The sequence below is a fragment of the Argiope bruennichi genome, chromosome 3 (assembly GCF_947563725.1).
Source record: "Argiope bruennichi chromosome 3, qqArgBrue1.1, whole genome shotgun sequence".
Lineage (NCBI taxonomy): Eukaryota > Metazoa > Arthropoda > Arachnida > Araneae > Araneidae > Argiope > Argiope bruennichi.
In genome coordinates, this window is record NC_079153.1 from 33,519,515 (window position 1) to 33,539,450 (window position 19,936).

The following is a 19,936-nucleotide window of genomic DNA, read 5'->3' on the forward strand; positions in this document are numbered from 1 at the left end:
AACTTAATTATTAATTAATCAACTAATTTAAATGAAATTTTTATTCCGTATAAAAAGTACCATCTAGTAATGAATTTCAAAAAAAATATTTACAAAATTTCAAAATATTTATAAATAGCCGCTTTTGGCGACCAGCTGGTTCGGCGAAATTAATGGCAACTAGAGTTTTCAGTGAAGCATTTTTTTTATGAGCTTATTTTTGATAGCTACCCCAGAAAAGTATTTTCGGAGTTCAACTTTGATAGACACATACTTATATTATTTCCGAAGCCTTATGCTGTTCTATTCATTGTGATATCCATTTTTCAAGTTTTCTGTTTCTATTATTATTTCTAATATATTCTTCCATAATTACATGAAAATGTGCAGCGTCAGAGGTGCCTACAAGATACACTTTAAAGTTTGTTTTTTTATTTTGCCATTGCCAGATCCTGAGCTAAAATCTTAATTGTAAATGCAACAAAATTTCAAAATTTTTAATAAAAGCAAGGTTTATACTGAACCAACACAATAAGACAAAAAAAGTCGAATATTCAAATAGTTCCAAAATTAAGCATTATTTGAAAAATACAACAAAAATTTCAAAAAATTATTAAAGGCATGTTTTTAAGAAAAAAAGTACTATGAATTAAATACTATGAATAAAAATAAATCTATTTTTATTATCTTCATTTACAACAAAGTAAGAAAAATCCGGCCTGAAACATTAGTAGCAAAACTAGTTAGAATTTCGCTACAGCAATGTATTATTTTGTTATAAAATATGCTTAAAATCTTTTTAAAAAATGAATCATAAATATAAAATATATATACTACAAAAATATTGTTATCATTGATAAGATAATTTTTGAATTTTAAGATGATGTCCAATTATATTTGTGCTCTAACATTTGAAATCATGAAAAAACACCAAAAATTCATTTAATTTTTAATTTTTGCACAATGCATCTCCTTATCATCTCACCTAAAATCTAAATTTAAATTTGAAAAAAAAAAAAAGAAATGTTTAAATATGTAGAATACAAAAATTTCCTGTTGGAACTAAACATTTTTATTTGGAATATAAGAACTGAAAGTAGAAACGTTCAGCATTATTTTATGAGTGTTACAGAAGATGTTTTGTAATTTGTGTAATAACTCAGAGGATTACGTCCAATTATATTACATTTAAGACCAGCACTATTTAAAAATGGACGCGAATTTTAAGAAAAATTCTATATTGGTTATTTATAAAAATTTAAGCGCACTTGTAAGTACAGCACATATCAAAAAGCATTTTAAAAGCATATTTTATAAAGGAAAATTATGGGTAAATAGGCTGTAGTCTACTCTTTCATCATCAACCGTGAAGAAAAGCAGAGTGAAATATTAGTAGCAATGATGAAAAAGATCTTAGCTCCATTTCAATATGAAGTCAAAAATTCGCTTAAAATATTTTTTTTCATATTGATTGAAAATAGGGCAAAAAATTGGCATCATTAAAGAGATATTTTTTTGTATTCTTAATGTGATGTAAAAATAATTTTTATATTGTAATAGTTTTTGAAATGTTTGCGAAAAGATTACAACATTTCACATAATTGTATAGAATTTTCATTAAAATTTTAAAATTTACAGCATCTTGTTCTATGGTGCATACTTTCACCTTCCAAAGCACAACGAAACCTCTCTTAGCGAGCATAATTCGTTAACGAATCTTACTCGTAATGCAAAACACTTGTTAAGGAAAGTTATTTTTTTCCATAGGAATCCATATAAAATAGAAGAATACGATCCATTCCCAAAAATAAACTCAAACAAATTTATAATACTGTAATTTATTATTTATAATATATGCCTTTTTTTTTTTTTTGGTAAGAAAGCTGTTTAAAGAGATTTGTCTTTGGTAACGCTTCAAAATTTGGCGAAAATAAGACACGGCATCATTTTTAAACAAATTTTCAACTGACTGCCTTATCAGGAGGGGGGGGGGTGCCACGATAAAGTCAGTAATTTCTCATGCTTTCAGCATCACTCTTATTTCAATGGAAGGTTGTTGCTTTGTAGCGTCTGTTATTTCTTCCTCTCCTGACCAAATCTCCTCCGCAGCTTTCTGCTGGGACACGAAACGGATATTTCTAACTATGTTCTTTCATCAGCTCATTGATGTCTTCGCTTCTCATCTCTAGCTCCTTAATCTTAGCCAAAGACAAAATATCATCCTTTAATGCTCCATAGGCATTTACTTAAATTCCTAAGTCGCGTTTAACCACACTATTTAACCAAACATGATCTAATCGATGAATTACACGGTCTTTCTTTGAATTAAATGATACATTTATCAGTATGGGAAAGTGTATAAATGTTTTAAAAAAGAAAATAAAAGTTTTATAATTAAGGAATATCGCATACTAGTCGCCTTGGTTGGTTCACCAATGATATTGTTTATATTTAATTTCAGATAAATCATTTAGATATACTTTTACTTCAAGTAATAAGGCAATATATTGGCTTTCTTTGGGGGGGGGGGGTGATTTTTGCAGGACTTGATGCAAAACACCAATACGGTAGAAATAATAAGATATTATTTATCGGCGACAATATATATATACTGTCATGTGACAAACACAATTACATATGCCACTTATTAGTCCATTATTTCAAGCTATGATGTAACATTTCCTTCAATAAATATATTCCAACATTAGTCTGCAATAAATAACATAATATAAATTGATTGCACTCAACTACTTTCATATATCTAAATATTTAATGAATTATATAGAGAATCAGCGAGAGTAGTCTCTCTCTAATAAATGTATTTATGTGTTATTAACCGCATGCAATAGGGGAGAAGTAGTTAAGAAAGAGTCTATTAGGGTACGATCTTAGGTGTGTTTTTTCCCCCTCTTTCTTTTCCACTTTTTTTTTTTTTTTTTTTTTTTTGTATTTGATTGTTTGATACAGTAAACACAAAAATGTCAAAATTTTATGCATTTAATATGCCTTTTTTCTGACCAACTGAAACCAAAATTTAACATATAACTGTAATTGCAATCACTAAATCACATGCCAAATTTCACACATTAAAGTCATTGTTGTTGTTTTTTGAGTTATCAAATTTACATACTTCTGGAAGTTTAGACTGACAGATTGTCAACCACACGACGGATTTAATTTCAAATTTGGTACAGGCCTACATTTTAAATTATAAATTTATGTACCAAATTTTATCCATCTAGATCTCTTCATTTCGTGGCTATTGTGTTTATATTCGGATATTGTTGTTCAAAACTTAAAAAAGAAAAAAAAAATCTACAAATTTGAAATAGAGATTATATAAGAAATCTAGTCAGTCTACCTCAAAGCGTTTTTGAGCTATCGTGTTCACAGACAGAAATCCAAAACTATGCTTTACGGGCTCAATGAAGTCTAAACGCTGATTCGTTAAATCTTCGAGTTCGAAATTTTTGAAAATTACGATACTTACAATTTCTCTTTTTCGAATACAGGAAAATAAAAACTAATGAGAATAAATAAAAAAAAATATCGCGGTTTTCAATAGTGAAACGGCTAAATGATTACTGCCGTGCAGCGTTCAAAAACAAATAGTTTAGGTACTTATTAATTAACGGTGAAAAAGCCAAAATTCGCCAAATGTAGCACCAAAATCTATGAGAACGCTTCAGAGCACTTCTACTTAAGAGAAGAAAGCAAGCAACTGTTTATACGGTTTATACAAAGTTTACAGGAAGAAACTGGTATTTTCGCACACAAAATTATAGCAAAAGAATCGCAATCATTCACCATAAATTAATAAATACCAAAGTTCATTGTTATAATATTATTTAGAAAAAAATAGCAATGATAGAAATATGCCATCGCACATCAAGTTATCATATGCATTTTTTTTTTTTTTTGAGTTAAAATTTCGATTGCGAAGAGATGGATTTTTAAACCACAGTTAGTCACATAGAATACATTCATGGTAAGAACCATCTGAAATATTTTGAAAATAATACATTGCTATCCATACCAAAGTCTTTCTGCAGAAATATTTTCAATTATATAATTAGAGTTAAAAGAAAAAGTTGAAATTCAGGAATAAAATTCGAACTTTTGAATGTGGAATTTTTTTTCGGTAATTTTTCATTTCGCTGTCGGAAATTTCGCCAAGCAGACCTTATTGGCGATAACACACAGTATGCACATAAAAAAAATGTTAAAAGGTTAGCAGCGGGGATATTGAATTTGGTGTCGCCTTTATAATTTTGGCGACTTTATCGCCTGGAACAATGAAATGGGAAAATACCATTTAAAAAATATTTTAAAGTTTTCTATAACTCCAATTCCTAGAGTCTATAATTTCCGACTCCATAAAATTTGGAAAAAGTGTAGATTCTTCTTGATATCAAAATCTTTCTTCAGAGGTATTTTCACTTATGGAAAATAGGTTTAACATTCGTTTAACGTTTTCTATGGCTCTAATTGCTTTATTCGATGATCACAAAAGAAACATGCTCATTTATATTTGGCCAGTTTTTTTTTTTTTTTTTTTTAAAGATTTTTACAAACTCTATTTCTAAAACAGCATTATGTTCTCACATGATAATAAAACATAATTTTCTAATTCAATAATTTCGAAATTAAATCGCTTCTTCTTATCCCAATAATATACTGAATGGATATCGAAATTTTATCATATATTTATGTTGTATTTAATACATTGTTAATTTTGTGAGCTCTATTTGGACTAAATTCTTCATAATTGCAGGATGAAAGAAATTAATTAAATAAATATCACAAAATAAATAAAAATCACAAAATAAATAATTCTAGATAAGCATTTAATTCATGTTTATTTTATTTTTTATTTATTTATGTTTACGTAAGGTTTCCTATTTTCACTGAAATACCTTATGCAGAATTTATGGAAAAACGATACAAAAAGCATTGAAACAATTTGATTAAATTACATATATGTAAATTAAAAAATCATCTTACCTGTGTACATTTATTTTTAGAACTCAAAATTTAGAACTTCTTTTTTTTAAAGAATAAAATCATAAAGCATAAATATATTCACGTTGCCAAACAAAACAATCTAAATAACTTTATCAATCTTTTTCGGGAAATAATTTTTTTCTTTCTTTCAAACATACAACAGATAGCTTCTAGAGTAATGTGTGAAAATAAATATCTTCAAACTTTCAACCTATCTGAAAATATTAAAAAATTCATTTAAATTTGTTCTGTAATGTATAGATTGAAAGCTTGTTTCCCTTCGTATTTATTTTTAATTTCTAGCATGCCTTAGTATTAAATGACCTTGTTTTAGATTTAAACATTTATTTTCCATTTTTGACCTTAAAAAACAATAATTATGAATTATTTCTTTTTTAATTTTGATACAAATGACTCGTTTATTAGTTTTTAAAGTTTCTCGCTCTTCAAACAAATTAAACTGATTATAGATGTATTCCAGAACATAATGCTAAATCTTTCATAGAATCATATTTAGGGAGTAATTTAAAAGTTTTTTAATTGATTGCTTAAGGAAAATAAAGAATAAATAAAGCTAGAAATAAAAATCAAAGAAAATCACGTATTTACACTCAATTAATGTAAAACACAAATATAATGTTGGCGACAAAAAAAAAAGAGTAAAATGTATTTGGCGATTGTTTACACCGGAAGGTTACTATACCGGAAGTAATAATTTCTACCTTGAAGAAGTAGCCCGAGAAACAAATTAGAAAAAAAAAAATGTTTTCATATTGTTACAAATTTGAATCAGATTCACAACGATTCAGACGAGTTTTTAATGCAGTTTGTTTTGAAGAATAGGAAATGTTTTTGATAAATAGGAAAATGAGCAGATGTTTCTCGAATCAAGATAAAATATTTTCCCGCCATTTTTAATACAAAAGTAATATTCTAAAACGATTTCGATCATGATAATAATAATATTCTACCTGTTGCAACTTTTTTAGCTTCAAGATTCTCAACAATCTTTATTTTAATGAAAAAAATATATTAAAGTAACTGACGTTTACAGTTTTATTAATAATTTAGAAATTATTATATAAAGGAGAATTTAAGCCTCATACTAAATGTTCTGATGCCATCCTTAATGGAATACTCATAAAAATTCTTAACAACATATTTTGTGGAATTTGTATTTCTGCAGTAATTGGAAGATCGGCTAATTTTTTAAAAAAATAGATTTGCACAGTAATAAAATTAATTTTTCGGGGCGATTTGATTGGAAATACGTCTGTTTTTTTTTAAGAAGCTAAGGAATAGAAATTTAATTCTACTAGAAATCATTCTTTTCTTCAAGAGCTATTTAACATTCAATATTTATTTTTTACCTACAATGCTTGGAAATCAAATTAGTAGACTTGGATTAGAATTTCGTGAAGCATTGTATTTAAAAATTACTTTCAGAGGTAAAAGAAATTTATTCTATTTTTAAAATCCGTTTGGATATAGAAAAAGAATTCATTGAAAAGTAAGAACTTAATTTATCGATGAAATTGTAAAAATAATTTTGAATTAGAAATTTGCTAAGTAGAAGTATTTATCTCTAAACATTTGATTTTTCCAAGAACATTTACTTAATATATCAATAAATGAAAAAAAAATCGGAATAGTTTAAAACATCATTAATCTTTTTTTTTTCTACTTCTTCTTCTTTATTTTTGCATTACTAACGCATTATGTCGATTTATAGTGGAAAACCCTTCCACCGGCGGGCACCACTTGGCGGGTATAAGTGGATGAGAAGTCTCAAGGGAAGTAAGAAAATTCTCGATTTGATGATAATAATATTAATGTGCACTTGAATTACCTTAAATTACCCGCTGAAAAATAAAAGCAAGTAATTATTATGATAAACTGTAAGAAGATAATCATTTATAATTCTATTAATTAGTTAATAGATTATAAGGAAATGCTAATTCAAACACATGTAACATTAAAAATTATTATTTCACCGAATTTATCAAATGGAATATAAATTAATTAGTTGAATGATTAATATTAAATTATATTATAAACAATTAATTATAACCTATTAATTTTTTAATTAAGATTTTAATAATTCAATATAAGCACATACTATAGTCACAAAAAATTTTGTAATTTCACAGAATTGCCCTTTTCCAAATTTATTTATTTGGCAGCTATGTTCATAACATTTTTAAATCTATCTGTTTACAGGCCTCCTCGGTCTAGGTACTAGCCTTGTCTGCTTAGTCGATAATCTTCTACTTTAAGTATTAAATTTATGAAAATCCATGTTTTTCAGCAGAATGTGACTATTCAAATTGAAGGTGACAATTTTATCTCTACGGTTAGTTTTAATAATTCGAAAAGATTCGCAATTTTGATTCGTGGTCAAAGCACCAAAACGAAGTCTAACTCAGCAATACGCTTTCTAGATTATCACTCCATACTTTTAGAAAATGTAAGAGTCACTCTGTGCTTAATGGGATTTTCTTGCTGCTTCTTTAACAAATAGCGAAATGGCATGGTTTCATTTTGTACATTTATCAAAATTGACTTTAAAAAGTGACATAAATGCAGTAAAATTTTGCCAACATGACGGCCCTTAAGACTGGCGTCTGAAATTACCTAAACCATCCATGCCCTCTCCGTCGCTATGCCACTGACCAATGACAGTTTCATATGTAGAACCAGCAGACCCAAAGCAAGAGTTGGTGTAAAGTTGACTTATGGGGCCAAGAAATATATTTCGATCAACCAAATAATAATATATTGCATTTTGTTTTTTGTCACACTATTCAAGGTAGTACAATAGGAATTTAAATAATAAATATGATAAATAATTAAATTGTTTTTATAAAGTTAAAATTCTAATATCACAACAAAACATTAATGCATCAAACAAAAATAACTGCTTCGTAAACTTACAAAATGCAATTTTGAAATCAACTTACAATGTCTTCTCAATATTACAATATATTTTTTTCTCTTTTTCATATATTTCGTGCCAAATTCGATAATAATATCATTATAATTTTTTTTGGTTAATTTGGTTGCTGCAAATGAAATGATGGGGGAAGGAAACTGTTCTTGATTAATGCAAACTTCCATTTAATTTTTTTTTCAAACTTCAGAAAAATCTTCATGCGGATACAACAATAATTAAAAACGCATTACAATTTTCAAAAATTTAACAAGATTTGAATAGAATTTAAATAAATTATTTTTAAGTAATAAATGTGCTGTTTGAAATATTAGAGGAAATAACAATATCGTTTGGCTAAGTATTATTTTCGTGTTTACAACATTTCAGATCTTCAGACTCTGAATATTGTTCGAAATAATTATAATTATTATTATAATAAAAACCATATGACATCGCCTCAGTTTGTATGATAGACTTTCTAAATCATTTGTAATCTCAGGTCAAATACCAAGATCAGGTTACCAGGCTCTTGTATCGACATTTTTGCCTTCGTCCTTTTATTGATTTGTCCATTGAAGATGCAATCCTTGGAAGAATTCATCTTTTTTTTATTTATTTATTTTTTTAGCTCGATGTTGAATTAAAAAAAAAAGATCCATCGTTTGTATCTTTCGCTGGTAATTATCTTTCCGTTCTTCAGTTTTCTTATAATTGTTTTCTTCTTCGTGAAGCCAAAAGTTGTCTTTATGTCGAACAGGATCGTCACCATGGATACACAGAGGAAGTTCATAGAGAGGTTTTAATTCTGATGAGGATTTGGCGCTCGCCGCTTTGGCGTTACGCCAGTTAACAGTTCATTAAAATTTAGATTTTTTTTAATCTGTGCGGCAGCAACAGGTAGAATTTTGAACACTTATACTGAGCACAACGTTATAGGTGATGAATTGAAATAAATAAATAAATAAAAATAAAAGGTCGAAGAAACGATGCAGGAAATCGAGAGATGTGGTTTCTGTGACATCGATAGCAGGATTTTCATTTCTATAAAGATCCAAAGTGATTCACTTCGATGTAGTATCTGCTTCTTCGCCGGCAAGAATTGTGTTGTTACAATAATAATTTGTTACAAACATTCAGCTGTTACAAATGTGCAGATATTACCAGCAAACCAACATGGTCCAACAGCTGTATATATGAAGCTAAAACGATGAGGGTAGCAGGTGATAATGACAAATATATCGAAATGCGTGAAAAAAAGAGAATTAAAAAAAAACAAAATGCAAAATATAACATAAGAGACAGAGCAATTAAACATTATCTCCAGGGGTGAAAATAAAAATACGATCAACGATGACCACAAGAGTACAAATTTATCTCGAGACAAAGAAAATAATTAACATGTGGATGCGAGATGAAGATGGAACGATAATGATTATAAATCACTTTTATCAAAAATATTTTGGAGAATAGATCTCAGTTCTTTGCATAGATCTGATTTGTGACCCATCTTTATAGACTTATCAGCTTTGAAATCTTTTCAAAGTTGATGAGGGAGTATTTGTATTTGAGTGCTTTATGTCTTCCAGACTTTCCCTGTGCCTGGAGCTGCATTTTTGGAGATTCAGACTTTGGAGCAGTAAAAAGACACAAAACATAATTACATGACAATATTTCTTAAAGCAAATACAGTTATCTTTCAATATAAAAACCATAGTAATTTAAGCAGTATGGAACCGTGAAACAATTATCTGTTGCTTCACAACAACGTTCACCCTCATGCGGTGCTGTAACTGCTGCAGAAGTTCTACTGGAAATTATGTACTGGACTTGGATGAATATATTTACTGAAGTCAGCCCGGCAGGAACTTTTTCGTTTATTATAATAGATAACAGGAACTGTTGGGAAGGGCTGGGATTATATGCGTAACGAATTGAATGACTTCCCAGGGAAACTGCTGCAGCAGTTGCAGCACCACATGAGGGCGAGCGTTGTTATGAAAAAATGCCGCTCTTTCTAACGGTCATCATGTCATTCATCAAACATTTGTAACTGAAAAAAATTAAAATGTTTTTTTTTCATTCTCATTTATTACTGATTATATCATGTGTAACAGTTTTGAAGATATAAATATTTAATATCTTGTCATTCACATATGCTATCTCTGTATATTGCATCCAAATATATGTGACATTTTAAAATCTAATTTAAATCTTAGTTAGGTAATTTTTAATTTTTATCTCAAATTAGCCCATACTACTTCATTCTAAATTTTTTTTCTTATTTCCGGTTCCAAATTCCACTTTTTAAATTTATTTCTAACACGCGCTTTAAAAAATTGCTTATCATTGCAGTCTCTCATGCTCAGAGAAAAGGGATAAAAATCCCTAATACTTACGCATTCCTTTTAGAAAATACTTAAGATTCGCTTTCCTAAGTCTACACATGTCAAAGAAATCCCTAACAGCAACTCTTCGTAAAATCACTCGGTAAAAAATTACTTTTCATTTCGAGCTTGTGTCGCGTTGTAAACAGGCGCATCTCTTTATCAACGATTATCCTACGTACAAATTACGCTACCCGTGTAAAATAAATTGAATTTTATTCCAAAAGTTTCTTCTTTTCGGCCACATATCACCAAAATTAAGTTTACAATATTATATATATACTTATGTACTTCGGCCCTTTTGAAGGTAAAGCATATATCTCAATATGCTATATGCACAACGAGAGAGGCCGCAATAATTTCGCATAAGAAATTTGTGCAATCGTATTCTTCTCATGGCTACCCTGTTAATATGCGCGTTGGACCTTCCTAGAAAGCAAGCTTTCGAACCTCGGTGACCTCGGAACTCCAAGCTGAGAATTTGTCACCAAATCATCATGTATCTCACCAAGACATAGAACAGGAACATGAAGAGAATTTTGAGGATAAATAAAATTGATTATTAAATCAGCCGCGATGTTGCAATATCAATTCTAATTTATCTCTTCAAACATTTCAACACTATAATTTGAAGTTGCGCTTTTTGTTGATTCCGAACTCTTCAGCTACACTGATCAAACTGCGCCCCTCTTCCAGCTTTCCGATCATTCTTCCACGTGTGAAGTTGTCCAGGTAATTTCTTCTAGCCATATTTCACGATAGAACTCACTTGCGAATGTCTTGGATTGCACCTCCGTTCTTTCTTTCCTTGTAGTCTTGAGCTGCGCGCGCCGATTGTACGCGTTTTGCATACACTCACGTCACCTATGACGTTTTGTTCCTGACATTTGCATACGCATCACCTTTCTACTGAATTGGGTGATAATTGTACTGAACGCAATAACCTCATTTCTGCAATTTCATGGCTACCTGCTTAAAATTTACATTGTTGCTTAAGTTTTGCACACCAGTGTATATATGCTTGTGGAAAAAAAAATATTAATTATTGTTTCCTTTCTCTATTTTTCTTTCTTTCCAGTATATGGTCTTTTTCCCCCCGACAAAGATAAAATATTGTAATCATCAAACTATTCAAACTCGAGATTTTGACGAACTTCCATGTTCTCTGAGTCCGAAGAAAGCATTTTTGAAATTATGTCTGTCTGTGAACACGATAATTCAAAAACACTTTGAATACAACAAATGAAATTTGGTACCTTGTCTTTTTTCACCAAATTTATAGATTTCTGTTAAATTTTCAACGAAATCCATTTGCAGAAAATCTCTCTGTCAGAGTACAAATCAGCATGATAATTACAAAACGTAAAGTTAAGAGGGCTCAAATTTGGTACGTGATTTTATCATCTAAAGAATAACACCATATCAAATTTTCTACCGAATCCGTTGACGATTACCAGTTGACAGTCTGTCGGTCTGTACTGTCGCATGCAAATAAGATAAGAATAAAGGTAAGCATTTAGATAAATTCATTAAAGGATTTTCATAAATTCATTTAGATAAATGAAATTTGATACGTGAATTTGTTGCTATAATTGCGATTATACAATAAATTTTGTTTTCGAGTTGTCACAAAATAGGCGTTCAAAATGCTTATTTGGTTTTCTTCATTATACTTAGAGGTCCAAAACATTTATATACGGAACTGGAAATAAAAATTTGAGCACTTGTGATGTCCACAGGCTTGTCCAAGGTCGATAATTTTTACCTGGGATGGGGGAATAACGCCTTTATAAAGGAATATACAAGAAAGTTTCATGGAGACTACTCCTGCTGGTTTTATCTATTCTTTCTATTGGTTTAACTTTCGTTTTCCCTGGTACTTTTATGAAAGATTTTTTTAAGTTTATTTAAAACTATAATTTAACTTATTTCAAAAAATTTAATCGAAATAATATTGCATTGCAAGTTTCATGATATCCAAGTTCATAATTAATTCTTTTCGCTACCAAAGAAATAATTAACTCTGCATAGTATAGCAACTAAGAAAGAGTAAACTGTCATTCTCAAGAATAGAAATTTTGTACAGTTTTATCTTCTTTTGTCAACAGAATTTATCTATATTATCTTTAAAAAAATATGTTATCTCAGTATTGTCTCTGATGAGATATGTCTTCAATATCTGTAAAACGCTCAAAATGAAAACATCATAATATCTTCAGTGTTACCTGTCTGCTGTTTTGATTTTAATAAAAAAATATTGAAAATTTAATTTGCAAAGGTATTATTTTGTATCATTATATGCAAACAATCTTAATATTTATTAATTCCTTTTTATTAAACAAATTATCAACATCATTGCAAATGATTAAATATTTTTTTTATATGAATTTCCAGTTTAATAAAGGAATTATTAATTTATATCAAAGAACTACATTATTGCAAAGTATTTATATAATCGGAATACTACTAAAAATAATTACTTTGTAAGAAAAAGCAAAACTAGTTAATATGTTCTTTCTTTTTTAAAACAATCTGTAGCAGAAAAAATAGGTAGTGGGACAGATGCGTACAACCATTTGCGTACGAATCATAAAACTGTCAATCAGTTGTCTCGTTTACAATGCGGTTGAGTTACTGCGAAGGTTCAGTTCTAGAAGAGGTTACAACATCTTAAACGTTATCTAAAAGTGTCATATTTGGCGAGAGTTAGTCTGAGGTTTGGCACAATTTCGAATACTTAACGATACGTTCATTAATATAATTTCATGCGTTTTAATACTATAGGAATAATTTCCACTTTGCTTTTTATGAAAGATGGATTGCTTTTCAATGTATATATTTAAAAATGTAAGATAAAAACATTTAGGAAAGATATTTCTGCTCATATAAATAGTGTACACACTTCGAAATAATAATCATTTTTTCTAGATTTCAGATATAAATGCATTACTTTACATAAATATAACGTTTTGCATTAAACGTAAGAGTTTGCGTTTCATTAATTTTTGATTTATTTCTTCTTGATTCGTTTATTTAATTCAATAAGTTCGTTATTTAAATATAGGCGATTAAAAATTATTTCTTAAATTTAAAGTACAATTAAATGAGGTTAGTGGAATTGGAAGGATTTGTAAGGAGGGATTTGTATTTGTTTTAAAAAAATCAGTTTCCAGAGTAGAGCGCCATTCAAATTTAAACTTTTCTGTTTATCATCGTAGATTTAATTTAAATGTTGTTACATTTTTTTCAAAAATCTGTACTCTGATAAATTATTTGTTCATTATACGACTTTGCACTTAATGTATGATATATTTTAAGTATAAGGTGCGTAAAATAAGCAGCTTACTAAATCAGAAGTATATTAATATTTTGCTAACTGATCATTTGTACCTGCGAAAATTTGTAGGAAATATTAGCTGAATTCAAATTTAATTTTCTTCTAGTTGCACTATTCATTAAACTATAATCGAAATCTGCTGTTAAATATAAAACAAAATTAAGAAAAAGGATTTTTACATTAATATATGTAGTATATGTTCTTCAGAAACTTTAATTTCATTAAAGATCGTTCTTATATGTACAAAAAGTCATTAAAAATAGTGTTGAATGAAGTTCTGGTAAAATACTCTTCAACAATATACATCTACCCCTTTATTGAAATGTTTACTTATTAGCTATGCGTTTTTTTTTCATATTTTAAACAATGTAATTATTTCTAATTTCAAAAGAATTCATGGCCTTTTTAAACCTTCCTGGGGGCCTGAGATAATGTAAATCTCGAAGCCCCTTTTTCCCTCCAAAATTTTTATTGATTTTAATTTAATTTTTATTCAGCAATTTTATGTAGTAAATTTTGAAAACTGAAGTCGCAAGTCCCTTTCTAAAAAGTCCATTTCAATATTGTACAAATAAAAAAAGGGCACTGTCAAAACGTAAAATTAATTTTAAGCAAAATATCGAAAACAAAAGAAAACTTTCTATAACACTCTAAACAATATTGTAAAAGGGGGAAATATATTTCTTTAAACTGTAAAGCTTCAAATTTTTTAGAATTATAAAATAGCATAACGAGTAAATGGTAATTAGAAATATTACTAGAGTAAAGTCTCAAAATTAATTTATAATTTTGATTATAACTTGAATAAATTTGACTGCACGGCCCACTGTCATTAAATGAAAGTATAAAACCATTTACCTTTCTACAACTATTAAAAATTATCAAGAGCTGAGGGGTTCCTTGACAATTGCCAATTTTACCTATTTAAAAATCTTGTCCCCTCCCCCCCCCCCCAGATTAGAATGATTTAAATAATTTTTTTGGACTGTTGACATAACAGCGCTGTATAGTAGATTCAAATCTCTTGGGAATTTAATTATATTTAATAGAACTGGCTTCAAGGGCATCTTTCGATTTTACCATTGATTCGGACGTTCTTAAGCGATTTTTTTCGTGAAAACAATGCACAATTTGCAGATATTTTTCTATGGAAAAAGTCTGGTTATCTCACAATGAGCCCATAGTTTTCAGAAGTCCAGTCGAGATCCATATAAGATTTTAAGAGCAAATGAATTTAGTACATTAGTTTCTTTATTTAAAAAAATAAAGTCAGACTTCTTTTACTGCATTGCAGAAGAAACTCTTGCTGTAACATTAAAGAAGTTTTTAAAGAGATGTTTTATTTCTTCATAACTATATAAGTGAACATTCACTTCTATTTCTGTAATTTACTTTCATTCATAATACATGAAACTTTGATTAAATCTTCAGTATTCCATTATAGTATTTCCATTATAGAAATTTGCAATCTTGTAATTAAAATAAAATTAATAATTTCCTATTAGTATATTGCTAATTAAAAAAAAAACTGCATTATAATACTTATGTAACAGTTATAATTTTTTTTCTCAATATAGGCTAAAAGTTTGGTGAGTTTGTATTGGATTTGAAGGAATATTTCACAGAGCATTAATTCTTTAATGCTACTATGTACAAAAAAATAATTTAAATGATTTCTTAGATCATAGTATTCAATACACTGCAATATTATAAAAATCAAATAAATAGTAAATGCGGGATAAGTTTAAAAATTGTGAAAAATGCTTTCTTACGTATTATTATTCAATTTCCATTTGTAATGTTCCATTAAAATATCATGAGTTTTATTTTTAATTCATAAAATAAAATAAGGACTGTTTTAGGAACTTAAATAAAAAATTACCTAATAACATACGCACACACACACAAAGGATGGGGGTGGGGGTGGTGGAAAAAATTGGCTTTTAACACGGAAGCATATATTTTAAATTTCACAGATATCTCCAAATTTTTCGTTTAAAATTATTCAAAAATTAAAGTGTGGAATATTCAGACTTTAATCTAAAAGCTTTAATTAACAAAATAAGATTTTCTTCCAAGAATGAAAGTGAATGTATATATATATGCGTCTATCATTCTATTTAAAATATCGACCATTGGACGTAGAGATACTAAATTTAACACACGTATATTTGGAAGAAAAAAATATGCAATTCAGTGCATTTAAAAATATTAATACAAAAAATATTATGTCTTACGTAAATTATCTTAAAATTTTTAAAAAATTCATTAATTTTATTGGTTTATCAGTCTTTGCTTAATTTTATTCTGTAAAAAGAATACAGATCTTAGATAGCATGTATGCTTTATAGTCAAGATCTTCCGTTTATATTTACGTACGAAAAGATAAAGTTTTCACATAAAAGAGAATACTAGATTTTTAAATATAAGATAAGATGTATTTTTATAACTATACAGGCTTGTTAAGTTATTTATTTCATGTGTATTTGAATTATTTATTTGAGTTCCAGAAATTCAAAAGCTTTGAACAGATTTAATTTTAAATAGTAGTAAATTTATCACTGTTAAATTCTCTTATTGATTTATGTGCTATTAATTAGCTGAAATGCACATTTAAATGTTCCACTTATTTTAAAACAATGGGAATCGTTTGTGATGGTAATAGTTAAGTTCAGGTGTATTTTTTTTTTGAATGGAATTTCTATTTCGGATTTTTTTAAAGTTTATTGATTTTCATTTCATGAGAACTATATTTAGCATACTTTGATTTTGAAGGAATAATGCAGAGAATTGATATGATTTGGAAGTAAAAACTATTTTTTACTGAAAATGTTTAGAAAGTTATCAAATAATTCTCTTATTTTTTGATAAATTAAAATTCTAATTAAAAATTCAAAAAATCACTTTCCTACCCTCCAAAATATATATTTGCCAAATTTGATAGGCAGACGCCAAGGTGTGTACAGAGCCAGCATATACACATAGAGACAAAAGTTTTCCCCCTGTGTTTAAGCATCAAAATTTAGTTAAAATACCAATACATTTTCTCGCCAAATACTCTTGCCAACAGATAACATATGTTTTAGCAAACCTAGACTAATTACTCCTTACCCCCTTTTTTCAAAGAGCTACGTGTGATTTATTGGCTTTTTTATGAGCTGTACGGAAATGGTTGTACGCATCTGTCATACAACCGAAAAAATATGCATACCAATTATAGTATATTGCTGATATATTAATCGGGGCATTTTTTCACAGAGATGATTTTTTAAAACAAGAATCCATTGACTCGTTTTTTCTTCTTCTTTAGTCTCGATTATCTTAGTTATTTTGATTAACAACAGTTGTTTAACAACGATTTGATTAACAATTTGTTCGAAAAATTAGAAAAATGATTTGTTTTCGCCCCGTATTAAGTGCCTTGTGAGGAATAAAAATACAATCAAACATCTATTTTTGTATAATGTTCTTTTACAGAATAGTAACGCCATTAATTATATTTTTTTTATTAAAATAGCATTGCCAGAAAGCATTCTTTCATTGGGAAATCTCTTAAGTTTGATTCTTTAGAAATTTTCTAGTTAATTAATATTTATTTTATTATTATTATTGTATACTTTTCAAGCTCTCTCGAAAAATATTACATTATAGATTTTTTTTGAAAACCCAATATAATTTGAATAAAGGAAAATAATTTATTCTTCCAAAAAATCACGTGACAAAACAGCTTTTCCTCTAATGCTATTTGATATTCCTGTGCGGTTTCATCTTTTTATGAAAACGATAATTTATTGAATGGGATAAAGTAACACAAATCTTTTTCAATAGAATCAACTATGATAAGCAACGGGGAAAAGAGCAATCAATTATTATTTTAAACCATATTTTTTGCCTAGAGATATTTATTCCATCGTGCAAGACTTATTTGCGATAGAAAGTACAGAAATTACCAATGCAAATTAATGTATTACGCAAGTTTTATCGCCATCAAAGGCTAACTCTTTGCAAATCAAACGAACAGTAGAATATCAACAGCATAATTTTTTTTTCTGTCTGATTTTTATTTGCTAATTTTTCATTTTTTATTTTCCAGACTCATAGTTGTTCTCGTGGTTGTTCTTTTTGTTCTGGTGATCATACTTATTCTTTTTCGAGATTCTTTCCAAGTTTTTTGCTGCTGTAAAAGCCTAGATTCTAGTGAAGTAGATGTAGCGTATGGACTAAGAAATCCAGCTTTTGACGATCACGTAAGTAATGCTATCTAGGATTAATTTTAAGTGAAAAGTTCATTGACATGAATGTAAATGATTAGGAGAAAAAATAGACATTGCATGTTTTTATGATTTTTTTATTGATAGTAAAATCGCATTTTAACAAAAATACGTTTCGGAAAAGTTATTAAAAAAAATAATTTCTGAAATTCTTTTAAGTAGGGCTACATTGACAAGGAATTTAAGTCATGTGGTTTCTTGCATGCATATGTGAAAACTTTAATCGTACAAAGTAATTTTTTGAAAAATTATTAAGCATCTAATTATGTGATAATTTTTTAAAAAATACCTGAAGAAATGAACAAAAAAATTATAATACATTAGTTTTTTTTTTTTCACATTTAAGCAATGATTTCTTTTATTTGCATAGCTTAAGTTCTAATATTTGTAGCTTTAACAATCTCTGATTGATTTTAGTCCGTCTAACATCGAGAGCCTCATTTAAATTATTGATCTGTTAATTTTTTTTTTTAATTTCACTTTCCAAGTACGGGAATTCTTTTTCCTTATACGTTAAACTTGCATTTTTATATTATTTTCTCACTAACCTTTTATAACTTCTCTCTGCATCGATATACTACATGCATGCTGCATATCTTTAATATTGGTTATGAATTGGATTAATTCGATTATCATCGAAAACTTACATCTCTGCTCTATTTCAAGAAACATGCTTAATCGTTGAATAAACTGATTTTTGAATCACCAACGACTGCCAGCTTTTTTAAAATGTCACCTGACTTCTTGTAATTGAATATTATTTACTGCATTGAGATGCAAGATATAAACAGAGAAAACCTATTGCTTTCGTTTTTTAATAGTTCTGTATTTCCGGATGGTAAAACTGAACTGCTAATATATTCACATAATTTTCTAAATCAATGACAGTTTTTATTATGATTAAGCTCAGTTTTTTTTTATTCGATGATTTATGCGAAACCAGATCATTGATTTATTTTAAACCGAAATCAAGGCTGGTAGATAAAATACAGTGAACAACAAATAGAATAACATCTATGACATATTCACGGATATGCGAATTCCATTTTCTGTCATCCGGTTCTGTCACAAAAAATATTTATTTGCTTTATTTATTTATGCATTTTCGCATCTGTTATACAGAAAAATTCTCATAGCATTTTAATTGAAATTATTTCACCCCTTCTCTAAGCTATTAAAATTGCAGGTAAAAATATTAATCTTATGATGAAAGTTCACAGATAAAATTTGTAGAATTTATAGTAACTCCAGATTATTAAAAAAAAAAAAAAACTTTATTGCTTTATCATTTATGCAGGAATTGGGCTACCAGAATTAAATTGCTAATGAAATTCCGAAATAAGAATAATTAGTTGATCTAGGTATGGTCAAAGTCTGATTAAACCAATGTATAATTTCATCATCAGATTACAAAGGATAATAGGATAACGACAAATTGTAATAACTCCGTATCCTCCCGTAAAACTGAAGAATCGGGTACCTGGTTTCGCCAAGACGAAAAAAATATTCTAGCCAAATCTGTCAAAACTCGCCAAACTAATACGATAAGAAATTTAAGAAAAAGTTTAACACATTTGGCGACTTATCGTCTTAAAAAATTACAATTTGGCGCACTAGCCTCCATGTTCCCAATTTTTCAATAATTTATAGATGGCAATATATAAACCTCATGTAAAATCTTTTAACATTTTTAGTGCATGCAGAGTGACTAACATATACGAACTGCAGCACCTCGAACTATTTTCAATCATAAATTCAAGGGTGGATTTATAAATTTTTCAATCCTAGTCAGTATATTTATGAAAGCCTTCTTTTAATTAATTTATCTATTTTGTATTAAATAAAAAAAAATTAGTTTTGAGTTTAGATTTTTAGTGGAAATAAATGATACAGTCGAGAATGAAACACTACCATAGGTTTACTCTCTACTTAAATTATTTATAAATTGACATTTATCTTTTTTTATCCTTGATATAATTAAAATTCCTGAATAAAGAAATCAAAGAAATAGAAACAAATAAGTATAATT

At 28.2% G+C, this 19,936-nt stretch overlaps 1 protein-coding gene across 4 annotated transcripts in view; it reads left to right on the forward strand.

Annotated features, from left to right (window-relative positions):
* Positions 1-19,936, forward strand: part of LOC129964246 (uncharacterized) — a 146,869-nt gene that overhangs the window by 114,765 nt on the left and 12,168 nt on the right. For all 4 annotated transcript variants that reach the window (XM_056078988.1, XM_056078985.1, XM_056078987.1 and 1 more), the window contains one exon: positions 17,730-17,883. In XM_056078988.1, the coding sequence (XP_055934963.1) occupies positions 17,730-17,883 (154 nt within the window). The remainder of the gene's footprint in view (positions 1-17,729; positions 17,884-19,936) is intronic.